General features: G+C 36.5%; 2 protein-coding genes and 1 pseudogene across 3 annotated transcripts; 1 reads left to right on the top strand and 2 right to left on the bottom strand.

Moving 5' to 3' along the window:
- Positions 1-3,327: 3,327 nt before the first annotated feature.
- Positions 3,328-8,798, bottom strand: LOC113739005 (DUF21 domain-containing protein At2g14520-like; annotated as a pseudogene).
- Positions 8,799-9,902: 1,104 nt separating this feature from the next.
- On the bottom strand, positions 9,903-16,053 carry LOC113739898 (uncharacterized). Of its 2 annotated transcripts, none has more exons than XM_027267306.2 (5): positions 14,197-16,053; positions 12,352-13,341; positions 11,515-11,740; positions 10,809-10,951; positions 9,903-10,407 (listed from the first exon to the last, which is right to left on the bottom strand). In XM_027267306.2, the coding sequence occupies exons 1-5, from the start codon at positions 15,808-15,810 to the stop codon at positions 10,102-10,104; spliced, it is 3,279 nt and encodes a 1,092-aa protein (XP_027123107.1). In that variant the 5' UTR covers positions 15,811-16,053; the 3' UTR covers positions 9,903-10,101. The 2 variants fall into 2 exon arrangements, with proteins under 2 accessions (XP_027123107.1, XP_027123108.1); XM_027267307.2 differs by having other exon boundaries at positions 12,352-13,245.
- Positions 16,054-19,467: 3,414 nt separating this feature from the next.
- Positions 19,468-26,946, top strand: LOC113738416 (M phase phosphoprotein 10-like). Its single transcript, XM_027265606.2, has 13 exons — positions 19,468-20,313; positions 20,456-20,520; positions 23,067-23,196; positions 23,366-23,482; positions 23,589-23,726; positions 24,307-24,375; positions 24,494-24,535; positions 24,695-24,763; positions 25,197-25,268; positions 25,346-25,399; positions 25,492-25,633; positions 26,277-26,339; positions 26,420-26,946. Exons 1-13 carry the CDS (start codon positions 19,588-19,590, stop codon positions 26,434-26,436), a joined length of 1,704 nt encoding a protein of 567 aa, XP_027121407.1. The 5' UTR covers positions 19,468-19,587; the 3' UTR covers positions 26,437-26,946.
- The last annotated feature ends 466 nt before the right edge of the window (positions 26,947-27,412 follow it).

Here is a 27,412-nt window from a genome sequence, read left to right as displayed (position 1 = left end):
CAATGGTGCAAAAGACTTTGACCCTAGTGAGCAACTACATGATCGGAAGATTGCTAGTTTTTGGGGTTATGTGTTTCAGATCATTTTCCAGGTATGGACAGATGCAGCTAGTGATATTTCCTAAGAAGTGAGAGCAGTGTCAGTATTCTCCATTGACCACCCTTACCTCCTCCAGATACAGTAAACATTACGTTTTCAATTAAGATAATAAACACATTCAAAAATTGTAAATCTTTTTTAATTTTGTGCACCAAATTTTGACAAATAAGCTATTACTGTTTTCTAGATGAATGCTGGAGCTGTATTGCTGACAGATTGCGTGTTTTGGTTCATAATTGTACCGTTTCTTGCCATCAAAGATTACAGACTGAATTTTGTAAGTATCATAACAGCTTGAAGTTCTTTCAGTTTTCATTGAGATTGTAATAAGCGTCATAATGCTCGGTGTTTACGCAACTTTACGTGTGCTACCACATGGAAATGTTTTCGAATCAAAATTTGATAAATCATACCAAATGATACTTGATGAACTGCCTTTCAGCAGAAACCTTCTGGAACTTGAGAATTTTGCTTTATATGAGTGGACTTTTTTGCTCTCAGCTTAACTAGGATTTTGCTTTCTAAGACTATGGTATAAAGGCCATAGTCTGTGCATGTGCCTGGCTCTAACATCCAGAGGTTCTAAGGAGCCAGCTTTTATGCAGCTTGTACCCTACAATATACCCAAACTTGCCTCATCTAGTGTATGAAATTCATGCACTTCTAAGTTTGTTACATAGACAAGGTGTCTGCAATGGGAAAATCATCAAAGTTCCAATGTATGGTGTATCCAAGAAAATCTGCTTCTAGCTTCTCAAACTTACTTTTCTTTTTCTAACTGATTGTGGAACTTTCATTTTGCAGTTGATTATAAATATGCACTCAATCAATGCCGTTTTTCTGCTTGGTGAGACTGCATTAAACTGCTTGGTGAGGGTTATCTTGCTGCTTTAATATTCATTTCCTAGTTCTTATCATGAGTCGCGACTTACTGTATTCTGTTACTTCATTTTCAGCGGTTCCCTTGGTTCCGAATTGCATACTTTGTCCTATGGACGGTTGTTTATGTCATTTTTCAATGGATTGTTCATGCTTGTATTTCACTTTGGTAAGCTAGTCTCTTTCTTCCATCTTCGTTTCATATAAATGCTTGTTTACGTTTCTGGTATCATAAATAACATAATTTCTGAAACAGGTGGCCCTATCCATTCCTTGATTTATCATCTCCATATGCTCCGCTGTGGTACGTATTCTCGCAAAACTCCTACATGAAGATTGAGATGCTCATTATAAGTTGGTCTAGAGGAGAGGTCTTTTCTTCAATTATTAGTCAAGAAAGAAAAAAATTTGTATGTAGTGATCGATTTTCGAGTTTGATCCATAACTTGTCTTGGTATTCAGATATGTTTTGCCTTCAATCTTTAAGATCCAATTAGAAGTACACAGTTTTGGCCCTTTGTACTCTTTTAAAAGCCATCAGAATGAAGTAGGAAAGATTCACCTATATTTTCCTCTCGTTTTCTCTTTCAATGCCCTTTCCCTGGTTCTGGTGCTCTGATACAATGCAAAGCCTAGTTGTATTTTTTCAGATTGTTGTTCAGATGAGATGCTTTTGAGGACTTATCTGATATTTCTTTAACCTTAATATTTCATGTTAATGACCAAGGATCAAGCAGTAGGTCTGATTACATTCTGCTTCTTAGACTAACTAATGAGTTATATGTCTAAAATGGATATTTCAGGTACTCATCTGTGGCATTGCTGCACATACCATGTTATGGTCTTTTTGTTCTGGTAATTAAGCTGAAACACTTTCTTCTGTCAAAATGGTTCCCGCGGTCTTATCAATGTGCTCGGTAATGCGTGCTGAATTCAGTCTTGAAGCCAAACTCAGCTCCAGAAGGAAAAAGTTGGTTTTCTCCCTTGAATATACTTGCTAAACAGGAAATCAAGAATGCTATCCATGACAACCAAGGTTCTTTTGAAGATCAGATTTTGAATGGTGTTACAGAAATACAGCATACTGTTACAGTAGGTGCAAGAGACCATAAGGGGGGGTGCTGCATTAAATTTTGGTTTGCAGCACACAAAATCTAGTAAAGCAAGTAGAGCAAATCTTGTTCATGCAACCATTTTCCAGTGCTAACAGACTTGTAACTGTACACAGATGGTAGAGAAACACATAATAATTTCCATAAGCACAGATTGCCCTATTTTCAGATATAGTTTGTGCACATTCTTGATGATCTTTGTCTCCTACAAGGTAATGCTGTTGATTATTAGGCAAGCCTGCAGAAACTGTCTTTAACTAAAATCTCATTTCTAAAACTCCAAAACCCTCGTTCTAGATAGGGCTGCAAACGAATTAAACTTCTCGCTAGAGCTGCAAATGAATCGAACCTCTCGCGAGCTAATCGCGAGCAGCTCGACTTGAGTTCAAGGTAAAAAATACTAAGTTCGTTAACTCGCGAGTCGACTTGAGTTCGATTATATGTATATATTATTTTTTATTTTAATAGTAAAATTACATTTATATTCTTAATATTTTATTATTTGTTAAGAAAAATTATTATTTTATTCATTTTTTAAAAAATAAAGTAACTATTTTTTATTTTTTTAAGCTTGTGCTTGACTCAAATTTATTTTGAGCTCGTCGAGCTTGAGTTTCATAAAATTATGTTGAGATTCAACTCGATTAAATCGAAATTCGACTCGACTCAACTCGTTTGCGCCCTTTCCAGAGCACTATAACAAATAGCTAGTCAGTTATGGGTAAGGAACCATCAGAGTTCTCGGATCAACTCATGTCGGGAGGCAAGTGAAACAATTCAGCAATCATTAGACTGAGCACCCAAAGTGATTGAAGAGGATAACAGAGTTTTTTAGAAACATCGTGCGTCATAATACTCGGCACAGTTCTTGCAGTACGCACTCCGCAAAATTGCCTCCAGAAGAGATGGGAAAACCACGCTCTCTTAGTTCAACAGTCATCAAATGATAGACAACTACTAAAATGCACCTTTAAGCACAGATTGTGCAGAGACTTAGTCATCTGTGCTGCTTTGGCAACCATTAACAAATACTATATTTTGGTAAACTGCATTTCCATAACTCTAATTGGAGCAAACAGTAGGGAGAGGTAACCAGGTCACGGCCTTGACAAGAATTTCACATAATCATGTGGACTGTGGTTAATTCATGCAGATAAGTTTAAGCTCATCAATTACTTTTGCTGCTCAAGCTTCTTAAAATTCCAGAGTAATACAACTTACACGACTTCAGCTTAGAAATATCAGTCAGACAACTCCTCACCACAGATGGTTGCATGATATCAAGCTGAACTTCTCCTTGCAAGTTGGAAATTAATGTAATATGAAATTTGATTGAAAATTTCTGATAGGAGAAAGCAAAAGTTTCAGATCTTAATTACAAGGTCATATGCGGATTGCTATCAATCATAGAACAACAGATTCCAGAAGTTTTTTTTTCTTCTTCCTTTTGTTTTCTGGAATTTATACATGGCAGTGTTGAATAAGTAGACTTTTTCTAACCTAAAGCGCTATAAGTTTCGAATAGTGCTCTAGCTTTACATGATAATCCAAGTTACAACCAAAATAGCAGCAAAATTTTGAGGGTTGACAGATATGTAGCTTCACTTCTATGGACAAAGTCAAGCATGAACTGAGATTGCAAATAAGAAAATATGAGATGCACCAAGTTTTGCAAAATTTCATCCCTTCTTTTTGTGTGGAGAACAGGAAAATTGAATCTTGAGGACAAGTCCTATGCTGCAATATATGACCACACACAAAACATGAATTACTCCTACTTCGAAATGTTTTGCTCGATGGCTACTTCATTTCATGATGCATCTGCTCCCCCGGAGGAGTCCTATTCCATTCCTTCTCTCTGCCATGCTTCCGTGCCAAAAATGAAAAAACTCATATTTTCCAGCGGCATAGATTATAGTTATTATCCTTTCTTCTTACTCACTTTTCTTTGTCGACCAAGAATCAAGAATCATGACAACTCAAGAAATCAGCATAGACTCTATAGTTTTCTTTGCTTCTTACTCACTAATTTTTGCGTACCAAGAATCAAGAAGACTTCGGTTGTATTAGTAAACTAGGGAAGTAATTTGATTGTACTTCTATCACTAAATTCAGTGCTCCCATATCTTGCTTCCTGATCATTTAAAATTCTTTGTGAGGAGCCGCGGAAACTTGAGCGAGATGAGCCAAGATGATCCATCTCATCATAGATGTCCTCCTGGATCAAGGGATATGTTTCTTCAGAGATGAGTAGAACAATAATATATTAAAATGGCGGGGAAAAAAACCGAATCCTTACTTTCAGTAACTCCTCAATGACATCTTCCATGGTAATTATACCAACGACTTCCTCTTCTTCAGGGACTGTCAAAAGAGGGTTATCACTTATATTCAAGATCTCTGGGTGTGATTCTCCAGACCACCTCCTACTCCTTGAGTTTCTTCTTCTTGAAACATTGTCATTTCCAGGCAAAGTCTTCAGCATCCTCAGTGATCTTTTGAAGCTTCTTCCCCCCAGAAGGCTTTGACCAAGAACTTCTAACCTTATTTCTCTTTCTGAAGATGAAATCTCTTTCAATTCAAGATCTTTAAGAAACAGGTGAATGCAGCTTCTAACATGCAGGTGAGACTAACCATTATCTGGGGGTCTAAAAGCCGGCTTCTCAAACTTGCCAGTTCGTGGTCTAGTGACTACAGCCATGTGGCTTAGCCCTCTCTGAAACTGATTCAATAATTCAACTAACAGCATTGTTTCTGGCACCCTAGCAGGTCAATGATTAAACTTTATCCCATAACATAGCAAATACGCATGTAGTATGAATCATTAGTCAAAGAATATCATTGAAGAAGTTGATGGATGAAATTCAGATACACCATGACAGCACTCATCTAGATGAACAGCTCCAAATGTACGTTGAAATAACTACTTCATGTAACTAAGTTATACCAACGAGGGAAAGCAGTAGTTTGCATTCCTTCCCCTATTTGAATTTTGAATCTAACGTCTATGGAATTCAAATCTTTGTTATTTCTGTAGAAATCAGCACTGGAACCTAAAACATCTGTTCAAGGAACATAAATCCAAATTATATGAAATTCAAATGCAGTGTGTATGAAAATTTTCTGCTATGCTTGGACAAATCATCAGTGCACAGTCATTCTGTGTGAGAATCAAACACAAGTACAGGAAGGAGAGTGTAGAAAAGCATTATAAGGACCATCAGAATATCAGATACAATGGATGATCACATCAGAAAATACAAGTTAATAACTTCCTTTTTATTATTATTATTATTTTTTGCTGCATTTATTGGGCTCACAAATACAGTGTAAACAGAGTTTAAGGTTTCTCTTCTCAAAAATATATTACAAAAAATTTCTTTCTAATTCCTTCAGTCGAACATTTTATGAGCTCAATTGAATGATGCAGATACCTAGGAATAGAGCGGATTGTGATGTTCTTTACTGTTACTTCCTCTGCTGGATTCATCGTAAGTAAGTTTTTCACCTGCAGTTTACATTTATCATATGAGCAACAAGCACAAAAGAAAGATCTTCAGTAGCTTAACCTCAAGTAGAACATGAATAATGGATGACAGTGAGGAACTCTTGCTCATCAAACTAGAAAATGAGAAGCATCAGATTTGGAAATGTAAAATTTCAACTATATGTACTATTCAGTATTGATATTTCAGGACCAAAATCGATGAAATTGGATACCAATAAAACTAGTTGACTTTCTCAAATACTACTTGTAATGGTTCAAAGACTCGGCTGAGACTAAGACAACTCGGCCGAGGCTTGGCTGAGTTGTCACCGAAACGGGGCTTCCCCAACCAATATCGGGACGGGATGATTTCGAAATAATGAGTCGCCAAGAACTCGTCCGAGACGTCTCCGAGACGGATAAAAATGGTCGAGTTGTTCCGTTTCATCCCGAGTCATCTCAAATCAGATCGAATTTTTATTATTTTTGCTAATTTTTATCATATTTTTTTACAATTTTTAGAATATTAAATATTTCAAAAAATTATGTCTCGTCGAAACCGCGACCGATATGCCAAGATCGATATGGAACGGTCCAGATTGACGTTGAACCATGCTTGTAACTTTCATCAAAGGAATACTTTCAAATGCTTGTAACCGTTCAGGCATTGTTTTACAGAGTATTCCATGGTAAATATGAGGTGTATCAGTAAAAAGGAAAACAATTCTACAAGATTCCTGTTGCTTGAGTACCTGGAGTATTCAAAGGTCAGATTATCCAACATTCGTCGTTGTCAGTATCAAGGACAAGCAATTACAAAAAGTAGGAAACTACAAAGTCTAGCAGACATCCAAAGAGGAAGGAAAGAAGCAGAACTTGGGGAACTATTTTACAATGACAAAGACAAAAAGGGAAACAAAAAACCAAAGAAGTTGCAGTAGCAGATTACCAGAATAAGTCCTATGATATGGCTTGGATGGTCATGGTATACTGGCACCCTGCTATGTCCCTTTACAAGGATCAAGTTTAACAAATCCCTGCTTGCACAGTTAAAAATGTTAAACATCTGTACTATGGCTTTTTAAAAAATCTTTTTCTTTTATACGGGTTACAACTTGTGAGTCAAAATATAGGTCCTACCTGTCAAGTTTTGCGTTGATGTCAATTGAAAAAATTTCAGATGCAGGTGTCATTGCATCTTGGCTGTTTTTTCAGTGAGTTCAAGTGCGCCTTTGATAATTGATACCTGATGATGTGATAAGTCACCACCTTTCCCAGCCTATTCATTCCGAAATGAGGAAAGTTTCTCGAGCATGGTTTTGGATCCATACAAATTGGACGACAAAGCAGGAGACAAAAAGGGGTATCCACTCATGATTTCCTCTACATATGTAGATCACAGCATTGCCACACAAAAAAACAAAAGAATCCTGTTGAATCAGGAATAAGCCGTACCTGATTTCCATGCAAGTCAACCAGTGTTTTCAACTCAGCCCGACGATACAGCGCAATACGCCCTCTTCCTAGCAAAAAGTCTAATAGCTGACAGAGATATTTCACTATAAGTTGGTAGTCGAAAACTATATATCGAGGAGTAAATTTAACACTTCAGTTATGACTTAAATTAGGAGGTTCACTGGAAAGACACACATGAAATTAGGACAACTAGGGAACCTTGCTGATAGGATATGCAGCAGGAAAGCAAATCCAGACAAGTAAATGGACAGCAGGAGCCATAGCTGCACCGGCCACCAAACCATGCTTGGAACACACAGAATGTGGTATAATCTGCATATGAAATGTCCTTTTAAATCAGAACAATGAATGATATACTAATTTGTTATTAAGAATTTGCACTCCAAGTACTTTGTGTTTTGGCCTCTTTTGGCCCTATCTTAGCTTTTATTCCCTTATCTTCACAGCAGGAGAGGGAGAAGAAGCAGAAGAAAGACAAAGGGTAATATATCTAACACCTATTAAAGTATTCTATCAAGTTCTGGTATACTAAATTTTTATTTTACTGACAATTTATCAGGTTCAATATAAGTTCGGGCAATCCGGGATCCAGAGAGGAACTTACCTCACTAAAAATAAGTATAAGTGCTGAAGAAATAAGTATTGTAGCTGTTTCTGGGATCAAATGATGAAGAAAAATAGGAAGTGCCTGAAAAAGAGAATTTACTCAACTTGCTTCTAGTCTTGGCATGTTGGGGGGAAAAAGAAGCAAAGAGTACAAATATGAGGCTCTGTAGCTACACCAATTTAGTATGTGCTTCCAATATATATATATTTATGCCTTACCTCCACAGCAAAGGCTTTGCTGATTAAAAGTGTGCAGAGCAACAGATGGCGTCTCTTGACAAGAGACAATATCCTTCCTGTAAGAATGTTTAAGCACCATGTATAAAACAAGCACATCAATGATCAAGAAATGCCTAAGAAATTGCAATAATAAGCTTTTTAAACGCCTACTCAGTCATAGAACTAAGTTGTTTGTAAGCTAGATTTTTGCATCAGTTTATAAACTACTTTCCATTTGTCCCCCTGCACAATATACCTTCTTAGGCTGATGTGCTCAATAATTTTAGCCTCCTGAAGTGACAAAAATGAACGAATTTCATTTCTCTTTATCTTGCTAACACCATAAAAACTTTTTGAGTGTGGAAAAATGTGGCTAAAAAAGACAAAGGAATGGAGCGTTTGTCGATTTTCCCTTTCTAGCACTTAATGCTGTGATGGCCTTTGTCAGTGTTTTTCGGCTAGATAATCAAACTATCAGCTGAACAATCAGAGGTTCAAAATTAAGCATGTATAGTCAGGTATTTTGGGTTACAAGTCAAACAGTAGTCATCAAAGAAATAAAAATTGGATTCGAAATCGGCAATTTGATATGGTATTTGTGGAGCAGCAAACAAATTAAAGAAGAAGAATATCATCTACAAAGTGGATTTCGGTGGCAGAAACAAGAGGGGTCGAAATGAACATACTGGCGTAGAGACGACTCTTGGATGCACCAGACTTCACAAGAACTTCAAGATCAACGAGATTCATAGACATGTACCCCAATGTAAGGCCATTCATCAATCCAGCAAACAACATTAAAATAATGACTACTAGAATCTGGAAAAAGAAATCTGAACCACAGCATTTGATATACTTCTTCACATGATGATTCTCTACATAGTTATCATAGTTCATCTTTGCCTTTCTTGGCTGCCAACTTCTCATGTGCATTCCTTATGATCTTGTCCCTAATTATAGTACCAAGAAGAATCATTTATTTCTGAAGGCTAATGAGCATTTAGTATTTAGAACTTAGGTAATCAATTGGACAAAACTGCATTAATGGGGCGACAATTCCAAACCTCTTGTGTAACTCAAAAGCAAAGTTCAGCTTGATTGGCGCAAAAGCAGAATATTATGGAATAATCCCTTGTAAGTAATGGCTGAAACCAATTATTTGAACTGAAAACAGTTGTACTTTTGATCGAGCATTTTGTTTCTTGTGCATGCTGCTATATACACTCAAAGCTGCTCATTGTTTGTTGAACAAAGAGTTCAAATGATAGCAGCAGAATTGTATGCATTGCATTTGGATCATATCACTTCTATTCATTCACTCTGACCCTGTTTGCGTTTCTGTGAACAATCCAGAAATGATTTGAAAAGCTTCAAATTGCACGAGAGAACCAATTGGAGAATAAAACAAATGTTAGGAGCCATTAGTACAGAGTTCTCCTGATCAACATGGCGATGCCCGTCAAATATTGTTGGACAGAATAATAAATTCAACGAATAATTAATTACAATTCGTTCATAGTTCTGTGCTTGGCAAACCATTTAAACAGGTTTTTTAGAATTCTGCCAAATAAGTTAATGGGCTAAAGTGCTGAAACTGCAGTGAGCAAGTTTAATCTTAGGCTGAGCTACCAAAGAAAGTTGAAATAGGCAAAAAAAGGTAATTGCTATCAAAGTTGAAACTGCAATAGCCAGAAGGATTAGTTGTCCAGCATGTTGCAAGATGACAATAACTATTACCTACGCACTTAATTGGATATTCCAATATCCAAAGTACATGTAACATCTACTTTTCATACAAAGACCTGCTGAATATTCTTCGGTCAACAAATGTTCAAAAGGAAGATTTCCAATTCATACTTCTCATGGTTTACAAAATGTCATTTCTGAAAGTTACATATCAATCCACGAAAATTAGTAACCCTCTATCCCATAACAATATTACAATGCCTCATCTTTACTCTCTAGAAAAGAACATCAAAGGTGAAGATAAGACATTTTGCTGCAAATCCTATGTAAAGGAAAAAAAAAAAAAAGAATCATTATTGTTATTTAGTATGGCGTTCCAAAGAATACAAAGAGGCTCAAGAATAAGGATACAGAAAACGTGCAACAACATTTTGAGACCAAAGTCTGGCCAGGTCTGGCTAATATATATACAAAGGTACAAGAATACTCTAGGTGTAAGGGTTTTGGAGATGATACCAAGAAATACAATGCAAGAATTCACAAAGAGGTGCTTGGCAATGAACCCATTAAGATGACAGTATTTTTGTCTTTAGGACCCTCTTTATGTCCCTGGGACATCTGTGGCGTTGCCTTCGAGAATAATCCAGAAAGAAATCCAGCACTTGCATCCGCTGACTTTAAAGTGCTAAACATATCACTGACAAAACCACGCCTTATCCCAGCTGTGATTCCCTTGGCCTCCTCAGGCTTAAGACGTGCACCACAAGGACAAATCTCTATTCTTCTGAAGCAATGGCTGTGGAAAACAGAGTCACAAGATCTGCATCTCTCAACCTCTCCACCCTGTATAACGAAATGTCAAAATTTACACATTAGCAAAGACATGCACACAAACAGATATACATATGTACACTTATTTGATTACATTCTTCAGATTTGTTAGAAGTGGGGCAAATCAAGATTGCTCAGCAACAAACTTGGCAGCACTGAGCTTTCATGATTCATGAAGAAAAAGAATATTAACAGTCAAAAAAGATAATTATGTGACAAGCAATTTCATAGCAAGATCGGTCTTGGTATTCTCAAAACTGCCCTGAGAGAATTATGCAGATTCTGAGTTGGATTGTCGTCTGCTGCCTTAATCCCTCTAGATGAAGATCATGTCTTCGGTGTGGTGACAAGGGCCAGACAAAAGGAAGGTATCAACATAGATGCAGAAAAGCAAAATAAGACTATGCACATACCTGAAAAGGAAAAATGAGAGATGATGGATCATTACAAGCTTGCCGAGCATTACAAGGTATTCCCGAGTCACAGCAAATGAGGCATTGTTCTATGATGTGTTCGTGGATTTTTTTTGAGACTGTTTCTACAATCACTGGTAATGCTGTAAGAAGCACATCAAATATCATAAGAAACAAGAAACAATTAAATAGAGATAATCCATATACTACTACAAACAATAACATGGCTGACTATGAGCTAGTTCTTTATGACACACAACAATACCTAGGCAACTAGTTAGTTTGACCTAAACGATATTGCACACATGACAATCCCTTGGCCACAAGTGGGCTTCAACCAATTGATTCTCTGGGACAGTTTAACAAAACAATATCAAAGTACTGAAGGGATAACGAGATTCTAAATCCAATATAGGGAAACAAAGGTAGCACAACTTAATTAAAGTCTGCAGCCTATGTAAAGCTGCATGAGATGGGGCGCGAGGAGCTGGAGAGAAAACATGGAAAACAACGGACTGAATCCTAATCAGTTGGAGCCATGTGATTGTCTGAGCACAATTTAGAGGGAGGCTATTATTCAGCAGAATGATACAGAGTTACTGAAAAGATATCAAGACATAAGTATAATTTACCAAGACTGCATGCCTGACCCTACATATCTATTTAGAAATCAAAAGACATAACAAATTTGTCTTATAATGCTAACCTGCAAACATGCCCTTGGAGAGATCAATGAGATCTCTAAGCGCAAAGAAGTCATTACTTTCAAGAAGATATCTACGAGATCCAAGACCTTTATTAATGGACCCACGGAATGGGCACCGAACATATGGAAGCATAGCTCCTATCTTTTTTCTAACGTTTGTTACATGTTGCAAAGCAGGGACTCTTGAGAATAGGAACGGGTTAACTGCACTGACACAAAGCATTGGCTGCAAGGAGGAAAATAAGTATTAAGTGTGATCCAATCTTATAAACATATCAAATATCAATATGGCAGTGGAAGCAAATTATTCATTTATTTCTAAAGCTCCTACACGCACCACAAGCACTAGCCTTAATTTCAACCTGGATCCTGATTCCTGAATGGTGTGAGATGCTACCACAAAAAATTGCAAAGTTCAAAACTTGTACTCAATCAAGCAAAGGGGAGCAATTCCCTCCTGCTAAGTTACACAAATTGTTATGATTGATTATTCACCAGAAATTTTCCTAACTGAAGACCAAAAATACAACTATTGATACAATCCTGCATCTATAGCTACAAAGAGTCTTTTTATTCTGATGTCTTCTGAAGCAAGAATTGCCCTTCTATTTTTCATCAAATAATTTCTTTCCATGTGTCAGAACTAGCAAACTAGTAGTCTGCTATCTAAACATATAGAAATCAAGGTGTGGCCCTTTTAGCAAATGTATGTCACACAAAGAGAGAGAGAGAGAGAGAGGGAGGGAGGGAGGGAGGGAGATCCAGTGCTACATCAATAAAACAATCCAAACATTCTGTTTTATTCCAAACAAAAGAATTTGAAGATTTTCCAATTACCTTGTCAAGGATAGAATCCAGATAAGATTTTGCAAGCTGTGAAACTGGGTATTCAGCAAAGTCCCACAGATGCAGAACTCTGGCAGGCAAGACAGCCGTGTCATTACTATGGCATGATGAGCAGAATAACTGACCACTGTACTCACAAAGTCGGGGTTTGCCCCATCCAAGCGTCTGTACAAGTTCCTTCATCCGATTTTTTCCCTCATCGAAATTCTTGTGGCAACCAGCACAGATATTATGTTGAGCATCTAGCATCTGTTTTACAGACTTGTGAGGCCAGACCTGAACTACAAGAGATATAGTGCTCCCCAGCATGGAAGCATTCTCTAAATCACTGCCTTTGGCAGGCAGTTGTGATTGTGATAAGGGTGTAGCATTTAAAGGAGAACTAGGAATGGCTTTTGATGGGTATAAGAAGCGTATCAGAGGATTGAGAGTGCTGGAGGAAATATTGAAGTCGATAACAGATTGTAAACACTCCTGGATCAGAACACTTCTCTCAGCAATGACATCTGGAGAAGCATTACCAAAAATCTTTCTAGATTCTCGATCAACAGAGGACCAAGGAGGAGGAAGAATCAAGCCTTGATCAGCAAAGAGCTTCTTTAATTGGTGGTAGAGAGCATAGAAATCACGATATCGGTGCTCAACTTCCCAGGTTTCTTCTCCATTCCACACTCTTATAATATAGACCGTGTATTTTTTCACACCAACCAATCTTTCACTAAGTGAAACATCACCTTGCTTCTGCCGGGCACCTACAACCTCTAAACCATCAATCCTCAGAGGAAGATGAATCAGAGGGTAGGCATCATATGTACCAGAAGTGGAAGCAGTAGAGCCACCATCTCTTGAGGGTACAGGTATCTGGGGTTGAAATGCAGTCCTACCCTGAGTTAATTGAGCACCATGAGACTTGCCTGTATCAAGTAATATTTCTTCCATATCATGAACCATCTCATCATAGAATTCTTTATAATTTCCTCTCTGCATCACATTAGAGAAGAAAAAAAGAAATGTGTCATCTTGTACAAAGATAGGAAAGCCACTAAATCCCATCCCAAAAGAAGAAGATGACAATCTACACTCTAGAACGAAATAGGCAGCCTGCACTAGCAGAAGAAAAGCAGATCTATACTCCAGATTCCAGCCCCCTTGAGAACACAACTACCAAGAGGAAAAAGATAATGCAAGTAAATCATCCAGATGTCTCATGCCTCTCAGAAACTCCAATTTGCATTTTGCAATTTTACAAAAGAAATTAAGAAACCACTATGATCAAATAACAAGTTGTGCAATCTCAGCAACCAAATTAAATCTACATTTACAGTACATAGAGTAAATAGACAATACAGACCTAGCCACTTTACTCCTTGAACAGTTCACAAGAACGCTAAATTTCCAACCTTCCGTTCAAACAGAATCCAGCAGAACTTCCCTTTCCCACATGAACAGACAAAGGGCAGTTCAAGTAATCGAGAAGTAAATGCTTGAGAAAAGCAACTGCCCCTAGTTCCTTCTTATACAACCACATAACTAGGTATGGGGAAAACTTCATGGAATATTTAGTTTGTTCATGATGCGTAAATTTCCAGATATGTAGAGAAGCACCATTATGGGCCGAGGAGAGAAACACTGATTGATGATGCATGCAAAAGCTAATATTACTTAATTTGTTACTAAATGATTGTCCGCATTCAATAACTATTGAACACGTCTATACATTTAACATGCTTCCGATCACCAATGGATGCCCATAAAGGGATAAATACAGTGCAAACAAAGTAAGCCTCAAACAGGCTCAAATTTATGATTGATATAGGAAAGAGAATAACAACAGACCTTAACTGCTGAAAAGTGATCTTCAAAGTGATTGAATAAAACAGGTGGATTCTCCATGAACCCATTTGTTTCATTCTCAGCCAGCAATGATGATGAGCACGTGTTATTCTCCATAAAACTTTTGTCCTTTCTATCCTCAGTATTTTTTCTTGAAAGTGAAAAGGATTGATTATCCACATTATGAGATAGAGGGTCACAAACTAAGTTTCTTTCCTCCAACTTCACTTGCTCCAAAACAAAATCATCAAGATTGCTAGTTACTTCCCCTTTGTTTGCACATTGCTGCACTTCTTCCATTTCAGGGTTCTGCATACCCAAGGTTATACCTCGAGGGTTCTCTTTTGTTAGAGAACCCTGATCTAATCCATTAGCACAACTGATTTGGTTATCTTCATCAGAAACGCCTTTCCCATCTCCTTGCTCTGCTTTATCAAATTTCATATCTGAAGTGTGTGAAGATGAAGCATTCACAGACTCTGATGATTCACCATTATCATATATCTGATGGTTGGTTCTTGGAATATCTACCACCTCTTCCTCCTGCTCTCTATAACCAGAGACAAAATGTCCAGTACTATTAGCAGAAGCTGAATCCAAATAATCAATTTCATTACCAGCAATCTGTTGTTTCTCATCACGATATCCATCGTGTACCATGGTATTCACAACATTACCCCCAGTTTCTTGCATAAAATCATCCCAATCATCTGATCCAAAGGCTACTGCTGAAGTCATAAACAATTCATTTTCGTTTTCACTAATTCCTTCTCTACTTGAATATTGTACATTGTTCATGCTGTACAAATCAGCCTTTGTCCCACCATCTGAACCATCACCAGACATAGAATCCTCACCTTCAGAATGCTCATACCTTGATGAGCTCTCATCTTCATCAGAGCATCTCCCGTCATGCCCTCCATATGATTCTGACTTAGATGTTGAACCTGACCCTTCCAAGCAACCATCCACTAATTCAACACCTCTACTTGACCTAAACTCCTCTTCCTGATTACCATTTACCACCTCTGAACCCTCTCCAATGTCTCCACTTGAACCACGACTAACCCCTAATCTAATCAAATTCCCATCATTACTTACTCTATTGACATCCTCATGAATACCCTGATTTCCCCAAGAATCTTGATTTCCCATAATCCCCATTTCATCATTTCCCACCAAGCCAACCTCATTGTTATTCACTAAAACATCAGAATCTTCATATAAATCCATCCCCTCACTCATCCCCAAAAACCCATCAAAATGTTCTTCGTCACTTCTCTTTTTCCCATCAAAAAATCCATTTCTTGAATGACTACTATTGCTACTAGCAGTACCAGGATCACTACTAAAACATGATAATTTCATGCCAACACCAAGATTCTTTAAGTTTCTATTTTCACCCCCAAGTTTGAAACTTTTCAAAGACCCAAATTCAGAATCAGCAAACTCATAAACTGAAGAACCAGAAACACTGGGAGTTCCCAGAGCTGAATTAGCACTACAATACCTCTCAAACTCCGATTCACCGCAGGATGAGTAGGCTGACGACTTGTCCTCTTCTTCACTGTCTGATTTCTGACCTTCCCAAGGCAGCAACTCATCACCATCATCCATTTGATCCTACCTTGATGACAGGCAACCCCAGATGATAATTTCTCCTCAGACCCCCTGCTCACCAAATTCAAAACCCACAAACTATTTTTCAAATTATGGTAAAAAATGATCAGGGTTCTGATTTGATTGAAATTTAAGCAAAGATTCAATAACAAAACTTGATAAAATCGTGCAGATGGGGTCTGAGAATTGGGAGAGGGAACAGATTTGGGCAAAAATGAAAGACGGAAGGCTATCATTATCTTAACAAGAAGAAATCAGTAATGATTTGATTAGTGAAATTACACAAAACCCCCCTCAAAGTTTTAGATTGTTTTGACTTTACCCCAATTTTGAATAATTGGAGGTTGTTGGACAAGCAGCATAGTAGAAGACTGGTAGTTAACTTTTATTTTTTTGGTCTAGTTTTTAGTTTTTTCTTCTTTATTTTCTTTTCCATTTTATGTTACATTATTCAATAGCAACCCAAACTTTTTGTTAAAAGGAATAGATATTCAATTGAGATTATTTTATCTTTTAAATTTGCATAAAAATTTTTTAGTAAATTAGGAGATTGAAAATGTCATATCTTAAATTTTTAATAAGCTTGTCTAATGAGTATTTGTAATAGGATATAAGCACTAATTTTTTAAAAAGTAAAATTAAGTTGAAAATTAGAAATTAATAAATTTCTTATTTGATAAATATCCAACAAATTGTTAGAAAAATTGTAAACAACTAGTTAACAAAAGTAGAATGATAATAAAGTAAAATACGAAATGATAAAAATGGGAAAGTGATTATCACTCCTTGTATAAGTTTTCAACAATTTTTTATTTTTAATTATATTTTCATCTCATATAAACAACTTAATAAAAATTACAATAATGCATTATACAAAATAAATTTTTCAAAAGATTGCAATTATTATTTCAAAATAATCTTTTTCAAAAGACTACAGTTATTATTTATAAAACTATATTTTTTTTGCAATTTTTACAAAATTACATTCGAAAAAATAGTTATGTGCCATTGACAATATTTAGAGTGTCTATGATATTAGAATTTTCCAAATTATATCCAAACTAATCCTTTTTTTCTTGTAAACTTATTAATTAGATATTTATATTTAAAAAAATGTAAAATTATATGCAATTTACAAGTATTTAATCTTTTTTCATTTTATACATTTTTTGAATATTTTACTGACTATTATTCTTAATATTCGCTATCTACTTTTATTTAAAACCTTTAAACCCTAACTAGTTGGGATGAAAAAATTTGAACAGAAAAGATAAGAAAGAAAGGACAAGTTGATACGAAAAGAAAAAAAAGTTAACTTGTCAAATATTTTTGAGAGATTTTCATCGGATAGGAAAGCAAGAAAATATAGAAGGATAAAATATCTACTACAGTTTAAAAAAAAGGGGTAATTTCAGAAACCTCCCCTGAGATTTCTAACAGTCTCAATCACCTCCCCTGAAGTTTGCAAATTCTCAGCTACCTCCCCTAAAACTAAGTAGATGGTATCAAATTCAACCCATTTGAGGTGGACAATCAATATAAAATATGTATCAAGAGAGAGAAAATAAAAAAAAATTCCACCTCTGCCCTCAAGATTGTCATTAGTGAGGATGTTTATGTTGAATAGTACAAAGGCTTCTAACAAGTATGAAATTTCAGGGGGTGTATGTGAAACTGATGAAAAAAGGCAATGATGCTATTACAATTTGTCTTCTACTTCATGCCAACGGCCCTTTGTCCAGTACAATTTAACGGTCAAAAGAATCAGTAATCTTGCCTGCTTCTCTATTTAATTGCAAAGTGGAGTTGCAACAGATAACAATGCATCTTGTTGGGTTGTGGCTGAGGTAAAACAAAAGTAAACAAAGAAATATAAGCTGAACTAGCTACAAACAGATGCACATGGCTTCTTCAAGCCTGGTAGATTCATCATGGAATTCTCCAACTTCATTTTCAATAAGAAACAGATATTGCCTAAACTTCAAGTTAATCCCAGTTAAGTTATGAGACTGATTCTTAGCCATTTACAATTTAGTTATCAGATGCGGTCCTTTTCAATTGGCAACATTAAGCTGCATCTCTTAAACAGAATGCATCATCTTTTGTTGTTTGGTTGCGAATGAGTTTTTCATCTATGTTTGAAATATTACAGTGAATGTATGATCAGGTAATCTAAGATTGTTTTATTATCTTCACTGACCACCGTTGTGACTAAAATTCCTTTAGAAGGATGTCAACAGAGACAAGAGATTCTATCCATTGAAGCAAAGCCGGGATGGAAGAAGGGAACAAAGATAACATTTCCTGATAAAGGGAATGAGTAGTTTAACGAGCTTCCTGCAGATCTTGTATTTGTGATTGAAGAGAAGCCTCATAACACATACAGGAGAGATGGTAATGATCTCATCATGAAATATACAGTGACGCTAGCTGAGGCATTAGGAGGGATAACAGTAAACATCACAACGCTGGATGGACGCGAATTGTCAATCCCAGTGAATGACATTATCAGTCCTGGTTATGAACTTGTGGTTGATAAAGTAGGAATGCCTATTGCAAATGAGCCCCGTAATAGAGGTGATTTGAAGATCAACTTTGAAGTTAAGTTTCCAACAAAAATGACAACTGAGCAAAGAGCAGCGATCAAACGTGCTTTAGGAGGTTAATATCGTTTAATGTTAATAGCCCATAGATGTCGTGTTGTCAGCTTTGGCATTTATGCTGCCATCAGATCACAGCTTTCTAACAAGTTGCAGCCATTATGTATAGAATTTAAGTACTGTAGTTATTAGCGTTTAGATTTAGCAGTATGGAAGGTACTTTTGCTTTCAGTTCTCTTTGATTGGATTAATGTGCTTGCCTATTCACACAGGGAGAGATGAAAGAACGCTGAAAAAGAGCAACTGTGTGTACTTGAATTAACTAAAGAATGGACCATGAACTTTGAATTTCTGGAAGGATGATAATTCAGCTTACAAAGAGGAAAAATGCAGTGTTGTTCATATTCTCCAGATTCCACCATAAACCAGAAGGTGGGGATGAAAATGTATAAGCTGATATAACCCTGAACCATGCAAAAATAATACTAATGGCAATGAAACGTCATGAATCTTGCTAAGAATAGAGAGGAAATTTGGACCGCATCTGATAACTAGATTGTAAATGGCCAAGATATTGCCTTTTCTCTGAATTGAAATTAGGAATTCATTTTGCATCCAAATTCCAGTTAAGTTAGTTAATCCTTTGTATTACTCATTTCACTAATTATTTCATTGCACTTTTCAGAATATATTATAATTACTGAGGATATTTTTGCCAATTCATCATCCATGATGTCACAATTGAGGCCTAATAATCTGACAGGGAAAATAGCTGAGAATTTGCAAACTTTAGGGGAGGTGATTGAGACTGTCAGAAACCTCAGGAAAGGTACATGAAATTATCCCTAAAAAAAATTTTCTACCAAATTTGGGAGGAAAACAAAAGAAAATATGAGCCAAACAAAAGAAACTGTTAAAAGCCTACTGATACTTTTTAAATACCTATCTTACCCTTAAAAAGTCATTACATGAATTTATATACCCAAAATAATTCCATTTATTTTCTAAGCTCCCAAACAAATCACTTTTCTTCTCTTCTTTTCTTTTCTTTTCTTTTCTTTTCTCTCAAATTTGGGCGGTTTTCTCGTCCTTTCCTTTCTGTCCTAAACTCACAAACTAGCTATAAAACCCCTAGTGCACAAAACCCCACAACCAATAACCACCGGACTCAGCCATGCCAACCGCCGCCGTCACCGCCGGAGACGGCCCAGAAACCACGGCGGGCAGAGAAGCCCTCCGGAAGCTAAAATCTACCGATCCACCATTATATCTCTGTCCATCGGAAGACCTATCTAAAGCTGCTCGTTTAGCTTCAGAATACTTGTTTTCTTCTCTTAAACCCTACACCCCAAAATCCCCGTTTTCGCACCTTTTAGTAAATGGGTTCGACGCTGAGCAAATTTGGCAGCAAATTGACCTACAAACACAGCCGTTGATATCCTCCCTCCGCCGCCAAGTTAAAAAGTTTGAGAAAAATCCTGAAGAAATCAGGAATTTGTTTAATTTAGGTGAAAAAGATAAGAAAAATGATGGTAATGACGTTGGTACTATCAGTAATGGTGACGAAAAGATGGAAAATGAGGAGGGTTTTGATGAGTTTGAGGATGAGGAGATGGAGGGGGATGATGATGATGATGAGGAGGAGGAGGAGGAGGAGGAAGAGGAAGAAGAGGGCAATGCGCACGAGGGGAAGGAAGAAGATGGAGGAGGGGGAGGAGTTGAGGATAATTTTTTGAAGATAAAGGAGTTGGAGGAGTATTTGGAGGAGGACGAGGCAAGGGAATATGGGTTGAAGAAGGAGAAGAAGCAGGGGAAGAGGGATCAGGAGGATGACAACGACAAGGAGGGAGATGATGAGGATGAGGATGACGATGAGGATGAAGAAGAGGAGGATGACGAGGTGAGTGAACTTTTGAGAAGTTGTAGCATAATTTGGGGAAAGTTTTCATCTTTAGGGTAGTTTTTGGGGTGTTTCATTTTTTATGTTATTTGCTTTCAACTGCTCTAACTTTTTTTTTTTTAACACTCGTTTATTTTTGTAGCTAGGAGTAATGGGGGTTGATGTTGGAGAAGATGATGAGAGTGGAGAGGAGTTGGAAAACGCCAGGTTTTATACCTATTTTTTGGTTTTAATACTTTCTGTTTCTAGTTGTAAATATGTAGTTTTGTTGTGCCTGTAGGGTGAGGAGAGCTAGTAATCGCTTTAAATTTTGTAGATTTAAGTTCTTGAATAACAGCGTGTTGAAAAAAAAAAAGGAAAAAAAGTGGTTTGAATGAAGTGGTAGAGAAGATATCAGTTTTTTATAGGTAAATCTTCAAGGTTTGCTGGATTTACAGACCACATGGATGTTAAGTTATTGTTTCTGGACAAGGGGTCAAGTTTTGTGTTCATTAAAAATTGTTTCTGCAAGGTGCAGTAATAACATCAATCTGCCTCCACATGGGTTTTAGAAAGCTGGAGGCAATCCAGTTTTAGGGTATTTGACTGCTCACCATTAGCCCCTTATGTGATGGTTAACTGATGCATCTTTGTGCATCTCAATCAGAACTTCTGTATCTGCAGCTAACGCTTAGCTAATAAGATAAAGCAAATTAAAATAGAAGATACCTTTCATGTTAGGTTTTATGTATTTGTATTTGTTCAGCTCTTTGGCTTGGTATTGGAATTGTTGTGGAGGGCAAGGCTGTCTTGTATTTGGGGTCATCTGCATGTCGATGGTGCCCATTCCTCCACAACAAGCAAAAAGAACCCAACAGATAACCTGATTGTACGGTTGTACCCTTCTCAGTTGAGAGAAATGTCAGAAGGAAACCACATTTTCAGAAGAAAACTTAGCTTTTACTTATAAGTGTAGATTTTTTTTTTTTTTCCTTTTTGATTTTTGGGTAAGTAACATTTCCCATCTCATCTTATTCTAAGCTTTCAAAATTTCCATTCTGGCATGTCCATCTCTTGTTTATTTTTTTTTTAAAAACTGTTCAGCTTCCTGCTTATCTTGATACAAGATCTAGTGGATGATTGTGAGAGAAGTTCCTCTTACTCATTAAACATGAGAACTGTTACATAATATATGTACTGTCTGCCACACTGCTGAAAGAAATTGCAGAAAAATCCAGGCTTTGTAATTGCATTGTAGTGAATGATCATTGGAGCTAAGTACTTTAGATACATTTTTACAGTATTCTGGATTCTTAACGTAAGATGCCATACTCATGTAAAAATGGGTGTCGGCTAATCAGTTAACCAATGAGAGCTGCTCTGTGTTCCCGACAGTATGAGGAAGAAAATTTTCTCTAATATTGTTAATCAAGGATTAATGTGTATATAGTTTATAACTAAAACTTCATGCATATCCACCGATGAGCATTAAATGTCATAACTTATTGCAAATCGGTTCTTGTTTCAGCTTATAGGTATCATGAGGGGCCTTCTGGTTACAATAGCATCTTTAATGCATCATTAGGTAAAAGCTCATGCGTGGCAGGGGGGAAAATCTGCAACTGAGATTGCTTGCTTTGTGGACATGATGTATGCAAATGATTAAATAAGAGTTGGAAGGTAGATGCTTTTCATGAATGCTGACTAATCAATGACTAGAAACCTGCAGAAGCCATACAGTATGAAAGAGACTGATCATTCATTTGACATCAATTTTTGTCCCCAGGCTTCATGTTTGGCCTCCAACAGAAGCACTTATTTTAGACGTTACAGATTTCTTCTTTTTGAATGCCTTTTGTTCTTCTTTTGCCTTGCCTACTTGCACCTTTGTCCCTGTCTCTGTCTCTTTCTCTTTCTGTCTCTCTCTTTCTCATGTGCACAATCTTATCCAGTTGTGTGCTGGCTACAGATGAGCCCTCTACTTTGGAGAATTTAAACTTTTGGCCTTTCCTCTAGTTTTCTTCCTCAACCATATTATCACATCACCAAGTAACTTTCTGATCTTAGCCTGTGATCACAATTTCATTTAGCTATGGCTTGTTTTTCAATTTGCTTGACCAAGCTCAGGTAGGACAGTAGGAACTGTCATGAGTCAATTTCAGGCTAATTGTAAAGTGCATAGCCATCAGTGGAAGCTTTAAGGACTTTAAACCTGGAATTGGATGTTCTGATATTAGTTCAAATTCACGTCTTCCTTAAAAGATATGAGCAATTTGAAAACCTGTCTTTCTTGTTAGTGAACTGATTATTCTTAAAGTCCCCTTTTTCCTCAAGATACTGCAGATTCTAAGTTTGTTAAAAAGGAGCTGCTATATTTATCTTTAATGGATGTTAAAGAGCATGGTAGTAGAAGGTCTATGCCTTGTATTCAAGTTCTTACAGATGCATGCCTTTTTTCCTTTATTTTCCCCTCTTCTCTTTTTGCTTGTTTCTACATTTGAATAGCTAATTGGTGATTGCAACGTACTAGTGTCATAATCTATTAAGTCATGATATATGTCGCTGCTTATTGCTTTGGTCTCTTGTTCATTGAGCTTCAGAGGGTACCTTATGCATTATCACTGTACTTTTTTATCGATTGTTATACCTTGAGGCTGTATTTTTCCTTTTTGTGCATTTCTTCAGTTTTTCTTAGTATACATTTTGGTTTCTCTTTGTTTGTGTTTAATTTAAAAACTTTGAACAGCTCTCATTTCTGTACTTGCACCTCATAGATATGAAGACTTCTTTGGTGGTAAAGGGAAAATGGGTCAGAAGAGAAAATCTAAGCTTCTTCATGGATCTGATAACTTGGACATGGACGGGGAATTGAGTGAAGAATCAAGTGATGATGAGAAGAATCAGGTAAACAATTGTTTCTTCTCTGACTGAGGAAAAAAAGCTAGAAAAAAAAATAAGAATGGATTCATTATCTGTATCTTAGTCACGTGCACATTGTTGCCTCCTGTCAACAATCCATTTGTCCTTGCTGTTGTAATTATTGATTATTCAAGGAATTTGTTTTCCTCTTTAGTCACAGAAGAAACAGAAGCTTTCCACTCATGAGAAAGAGCTTGAAAAACTCCATTCTACAATAGAGCAGATGGAGAAAGCGAACTTAGAACCAAAGACCTGGACTATGCAAGGGGAGGTATTGTTCTTAGTTTCTCAGCATAATTATCTTCCATCAAGCAATGTAGATCTAGTGATGCATTATATGCCTGATAAGTCCTGAGCCATATAGTCTATGATCACAGGTAACTGCTGCTAAAAGACCAAAAAACAGTGCATTAGAAGTTGATCTTGATTTCGAGCACAATGTGAGACCTGCCCCAGTTATTACTGAAGAGGTTACTGCATCCCTGGAAGAATTGATTCAGAAGAGGATCCTTGAGGTGAATTTCTCTTCTGACAGTTGCGATATTTGTTTATTACAATTTAAATTAGTGTACGTGCTTGCTTCTTCGTAGATGGATTGATTACAATGATTTTGTTGTAGCAGTTGGTTTTCTTAGAAATGAAAATGAACCTCAGAAGTAAGTGTTCTCCTTATGCTTATGCCCTTTTTTTCTTAATGCCTTTAAATCTGTTTCCCCTGGGTGTGCATGGTTTGAAGTTTCTGGACTCCTAGTTTTCTGTAAATCTTGAATACAATGTGCCATGACAGGACAGCAGCTAATGTCTTTGGGTTAGTATATGAAAATTGAACTGGGCAATCATTGATAAAGTATGTGATTGAATGACAAAAAAGGATGGAGAACATGTATGTCTACTATTGGCTTGTGTTAGTAACTACCACAGGGGCAAAGGATATATTAATTGTCTGTTTGCATGTCTCAGTTCCTGTATCATTCTTTTACTTCTAAAACATATTGCTTCAAGGAATTGATGATGTTGTTTTATCTCCGTTGAAGTGCTAATATTCACTTTCTTCTTCTTCTTCTTCTTCTTCCTCTTCTATATTTTTTCCCTTAGGGGCGCTTTGATGATGTTCAGAAACCTCCTACTTTACCATCCAGAGCTCCAAGAGAAGTAAAAGAATTGGTAATTGTATTTCGTGCAAGTTTTCTTCTTCCTGTAAGGTGGATATTCAATGATATCATCCTTAGTAAGTTAGATTAACATAAGATATCTGTGTTTTTTTTCCCCCAATAATCTGCAGGATGAGAATAAAAGCAAAAAAGGCCTTGCTGAAATTTATGAGGTTAGTATAGCTGAAATTGTTGTTACCTATCTTATAGAAATCTATTGGCTACTGTTGATGCAACATTTACCTTTACATGCATGTGTATATACTTTTCTCTTAATCTGGATTATTCTTCTATGGTAACATGATAACATCGTCGTTTTCCTATCAATGCAGGAAGAATATGTCCAAAAGTCTGGCCTGGTTTCAACAGCCGTTTCAATCTCAGATCAACAAAAGAAAGAAGTACTTCCTTGCCCTTTACCTCTGCTTCATAAAATCAACACATCAGTCTCTATTCAGCTTTTCTGCCAATTTCTTTGTTAATGCATATTTAGATAGAATGTATTGAGTATAATGATTATTACAAAAAAAAAATTTTCCCAGTTCTTCTTTGAACAATATTTTTTGACTTTTAGGGAATCTTTCTTTGTTTATTAGTACAGTTATTAAGTCAAATGTAGGATTCAACTTCACTCTTTATAATCTGATGCTTGAGTTCTAGTAAAAGGCACCAATTATACAGCAGGTATAGAGTTGCACACCTTCAATTCTGTTGCATGAAGGAACACTGTACTTTCCTTGCATAGAAATCGGAAAAGGTTCAAAGATATAAATAATATTTGGTGTTCAACTTCTTTGTGATCTCTATTTCCTCTTTCTTTTTGTGCATATTCAGGCAGGTATGCTGTTCAAAGAACTGTGCTTAAAGTTGGACGCTCTATCACATTTTCACTTCACTCCAAAACCGGTATGGTTTCTGCTATAATACATCGTATAGCATTGAAACCTTTTTATGCTACTTACATTTGACTTTGATGGGGGTAGGTCATAGAAGATTTGTCTATACAAGCCAATGTCCCTGCACTGGCTATGGAAGAGGTATGTTTTGCTGTCTTAAAAAAGTTTATCATCCGCAGTTCATAGTTTTGTAACTTGGGGTGAAATTGAGTTATTTACTTTTGTAATTGTAGATTGCACCGCTGGCGGTCTCTGACGCAGCCATGCTGGCTCCTGAGGAAGTTTTTACTGGAAAAGGAGATATTAAAGAAGATTCAGAGCTAACACAAGCAGAGAGGAAGAGGAGGAGAGCAAAGAAGAAGCGGAAATTTAAAGGTCAGATTTGCATAACTGCTACAATGGAGGTCAAAGAATCGGAATGAGGGAAACTTTTAGGATCCAGTCATGATATATGAGAACAAAAGATTTAACATTTTCTTAAAGTTAAACTTTGGCAATATCTCTTTATTTTACCTCTTTTTCTTGATCTGAGTTAATTAACTGATTGTGTTGTTGGAATCTTTATATGAAGATCAAAATGGAACTTCCTCTTGAAACCATCCTGCTCAGTACTAGAGCATACTTGGTTTGTGCAGTTGGTCCTTATGGCGGACAATATGCATAACTGGAATTTCCATTTGATTCTTCAACCTCTTCCCTTCTTTTTTTTAAGTTGTTCGGGTAGTTAGAGGCTCTTCTAAGATTTTCTTCATCTATATGTTCTGTCTGTCTCCAATAGGAAATTCTGTTCATTGGATTTTGAATGTGATTAATATGTTTCTATCGTTTCTTGAAGTGTTGGCTGTTTCTTTTGATGGTTGGAAGTCTTGTGTTGTATGATTGAATGTGCTGGATAGTCCTGCTAATGGGTTTCTGAAATGTTATATCTATGTGCTATTGGTGCATCTTTTCTAATTATCTTTAATTAATTCTCAATAAGTTCCTCTTCATGACTGTTTTCTGGACAACAAAATCGCAGCTGTGGCAGCAAAAAGGATGGCAAACAAGGTACAACACAGCTCACTGCAAAATCGTGTCGATGGTAATTATTCTCCTGGTGAATTTTTATTAAAAAGTTTAGTTTCAGAATAATTATCTTATCCGCTTTTCTTATAATTACAGGAAATGAAGAATCATGAATCAAGTTCACTTTGATGTTTAAAGAGCCCTATCTTTTGGTATCACCTTAAGTTGGCAGTTTTATTTGGGGACTGCAATGAGCTTCCAACTTATGGACTTGACAATTGTCTTCTTCTGGTTTTTTGTTTATCGATTACTAAAATTTTCTCCCAGTTATGGAAGGCAGCCAGAGGCAAGATGATGCAGAATTCAGAGAAGCTAAAGGTAATACACGAGAGAAACAGAAGACTAAAGACACAGGAAGCAATCAAATTGCGCCGCATAATACTCGACAATTGTTGTTCTCCCAAGTATATTTTCAAGAAAAAAAAAATTATAGCATTAGTAGGTAAACCTGTATACCTGTGGATGAAATTGATTAAGCGTATACTTATTATTTCACAATAACCTTTTCATTGTTTGATAGACGTGGCAAAGTTACCTTCATAATGAAGGTACAAGTACATTTTCAATGCATCTAGGAGAATTTTTCTTCTATATAAATATATGCTAATAATGTCTTGACTAGAGTTGTTAAACGAACCGAGCTGTTCGTTAGCTCGACTCGTTTAGGCCATTCGTGTTCAATAGACTTGTTCAAAATTTTATGAGCTGAGTTGGAACAAATATTTTGGCTTGATAAGTAATAAAATGAACACAAGTTCGATTGTGAATTTAAACGATTGTTCGTCAACATGGAACTAATTGTCATTTCATAAAATTTATAGTTAATATTGTATTCTTACTTCCTAATTCTAGGCTTGATTGTTCGCAAACGGCTCGTTTATATTAAAGGAGTTGAGTTCAAGCTTGAACTTAGATTTTGCTTAACAAATTGAACACAAATACAGATTTGGAGCTCGAATATTATCCAACAAACATGAGTATTGCTCGGATAGCTCAATGAATAGAGTTCACAAGAGATACTTGGTTCGACTCGATTCGTTTATAGCTCTAGCAATTACCACTTTTGAACCATTTTTTTCTATATCTCAA

The sequence above is a fragment of the Coffea arabica genome, chromosome 4c (genome assembly GCF_036785885.1).
Source record: "Coffea arabica cultivar ET-39 chromosome 4c, Coffea Arabica ET-39 HiFi, whole genome shotgun sequence".
In the NCBI taxonomy this organism is placed as follows: Eukaryota; Viridiplantae; Streptophyta; class Magnoliopsida; order Gentianales; family Rubiaceae; genus Coffea; species Coffea arabica.
Note: the sequence above shows the minus strand (reverse complement) of the source record. Positions and strands in the feature narration are given on the sequence as shown.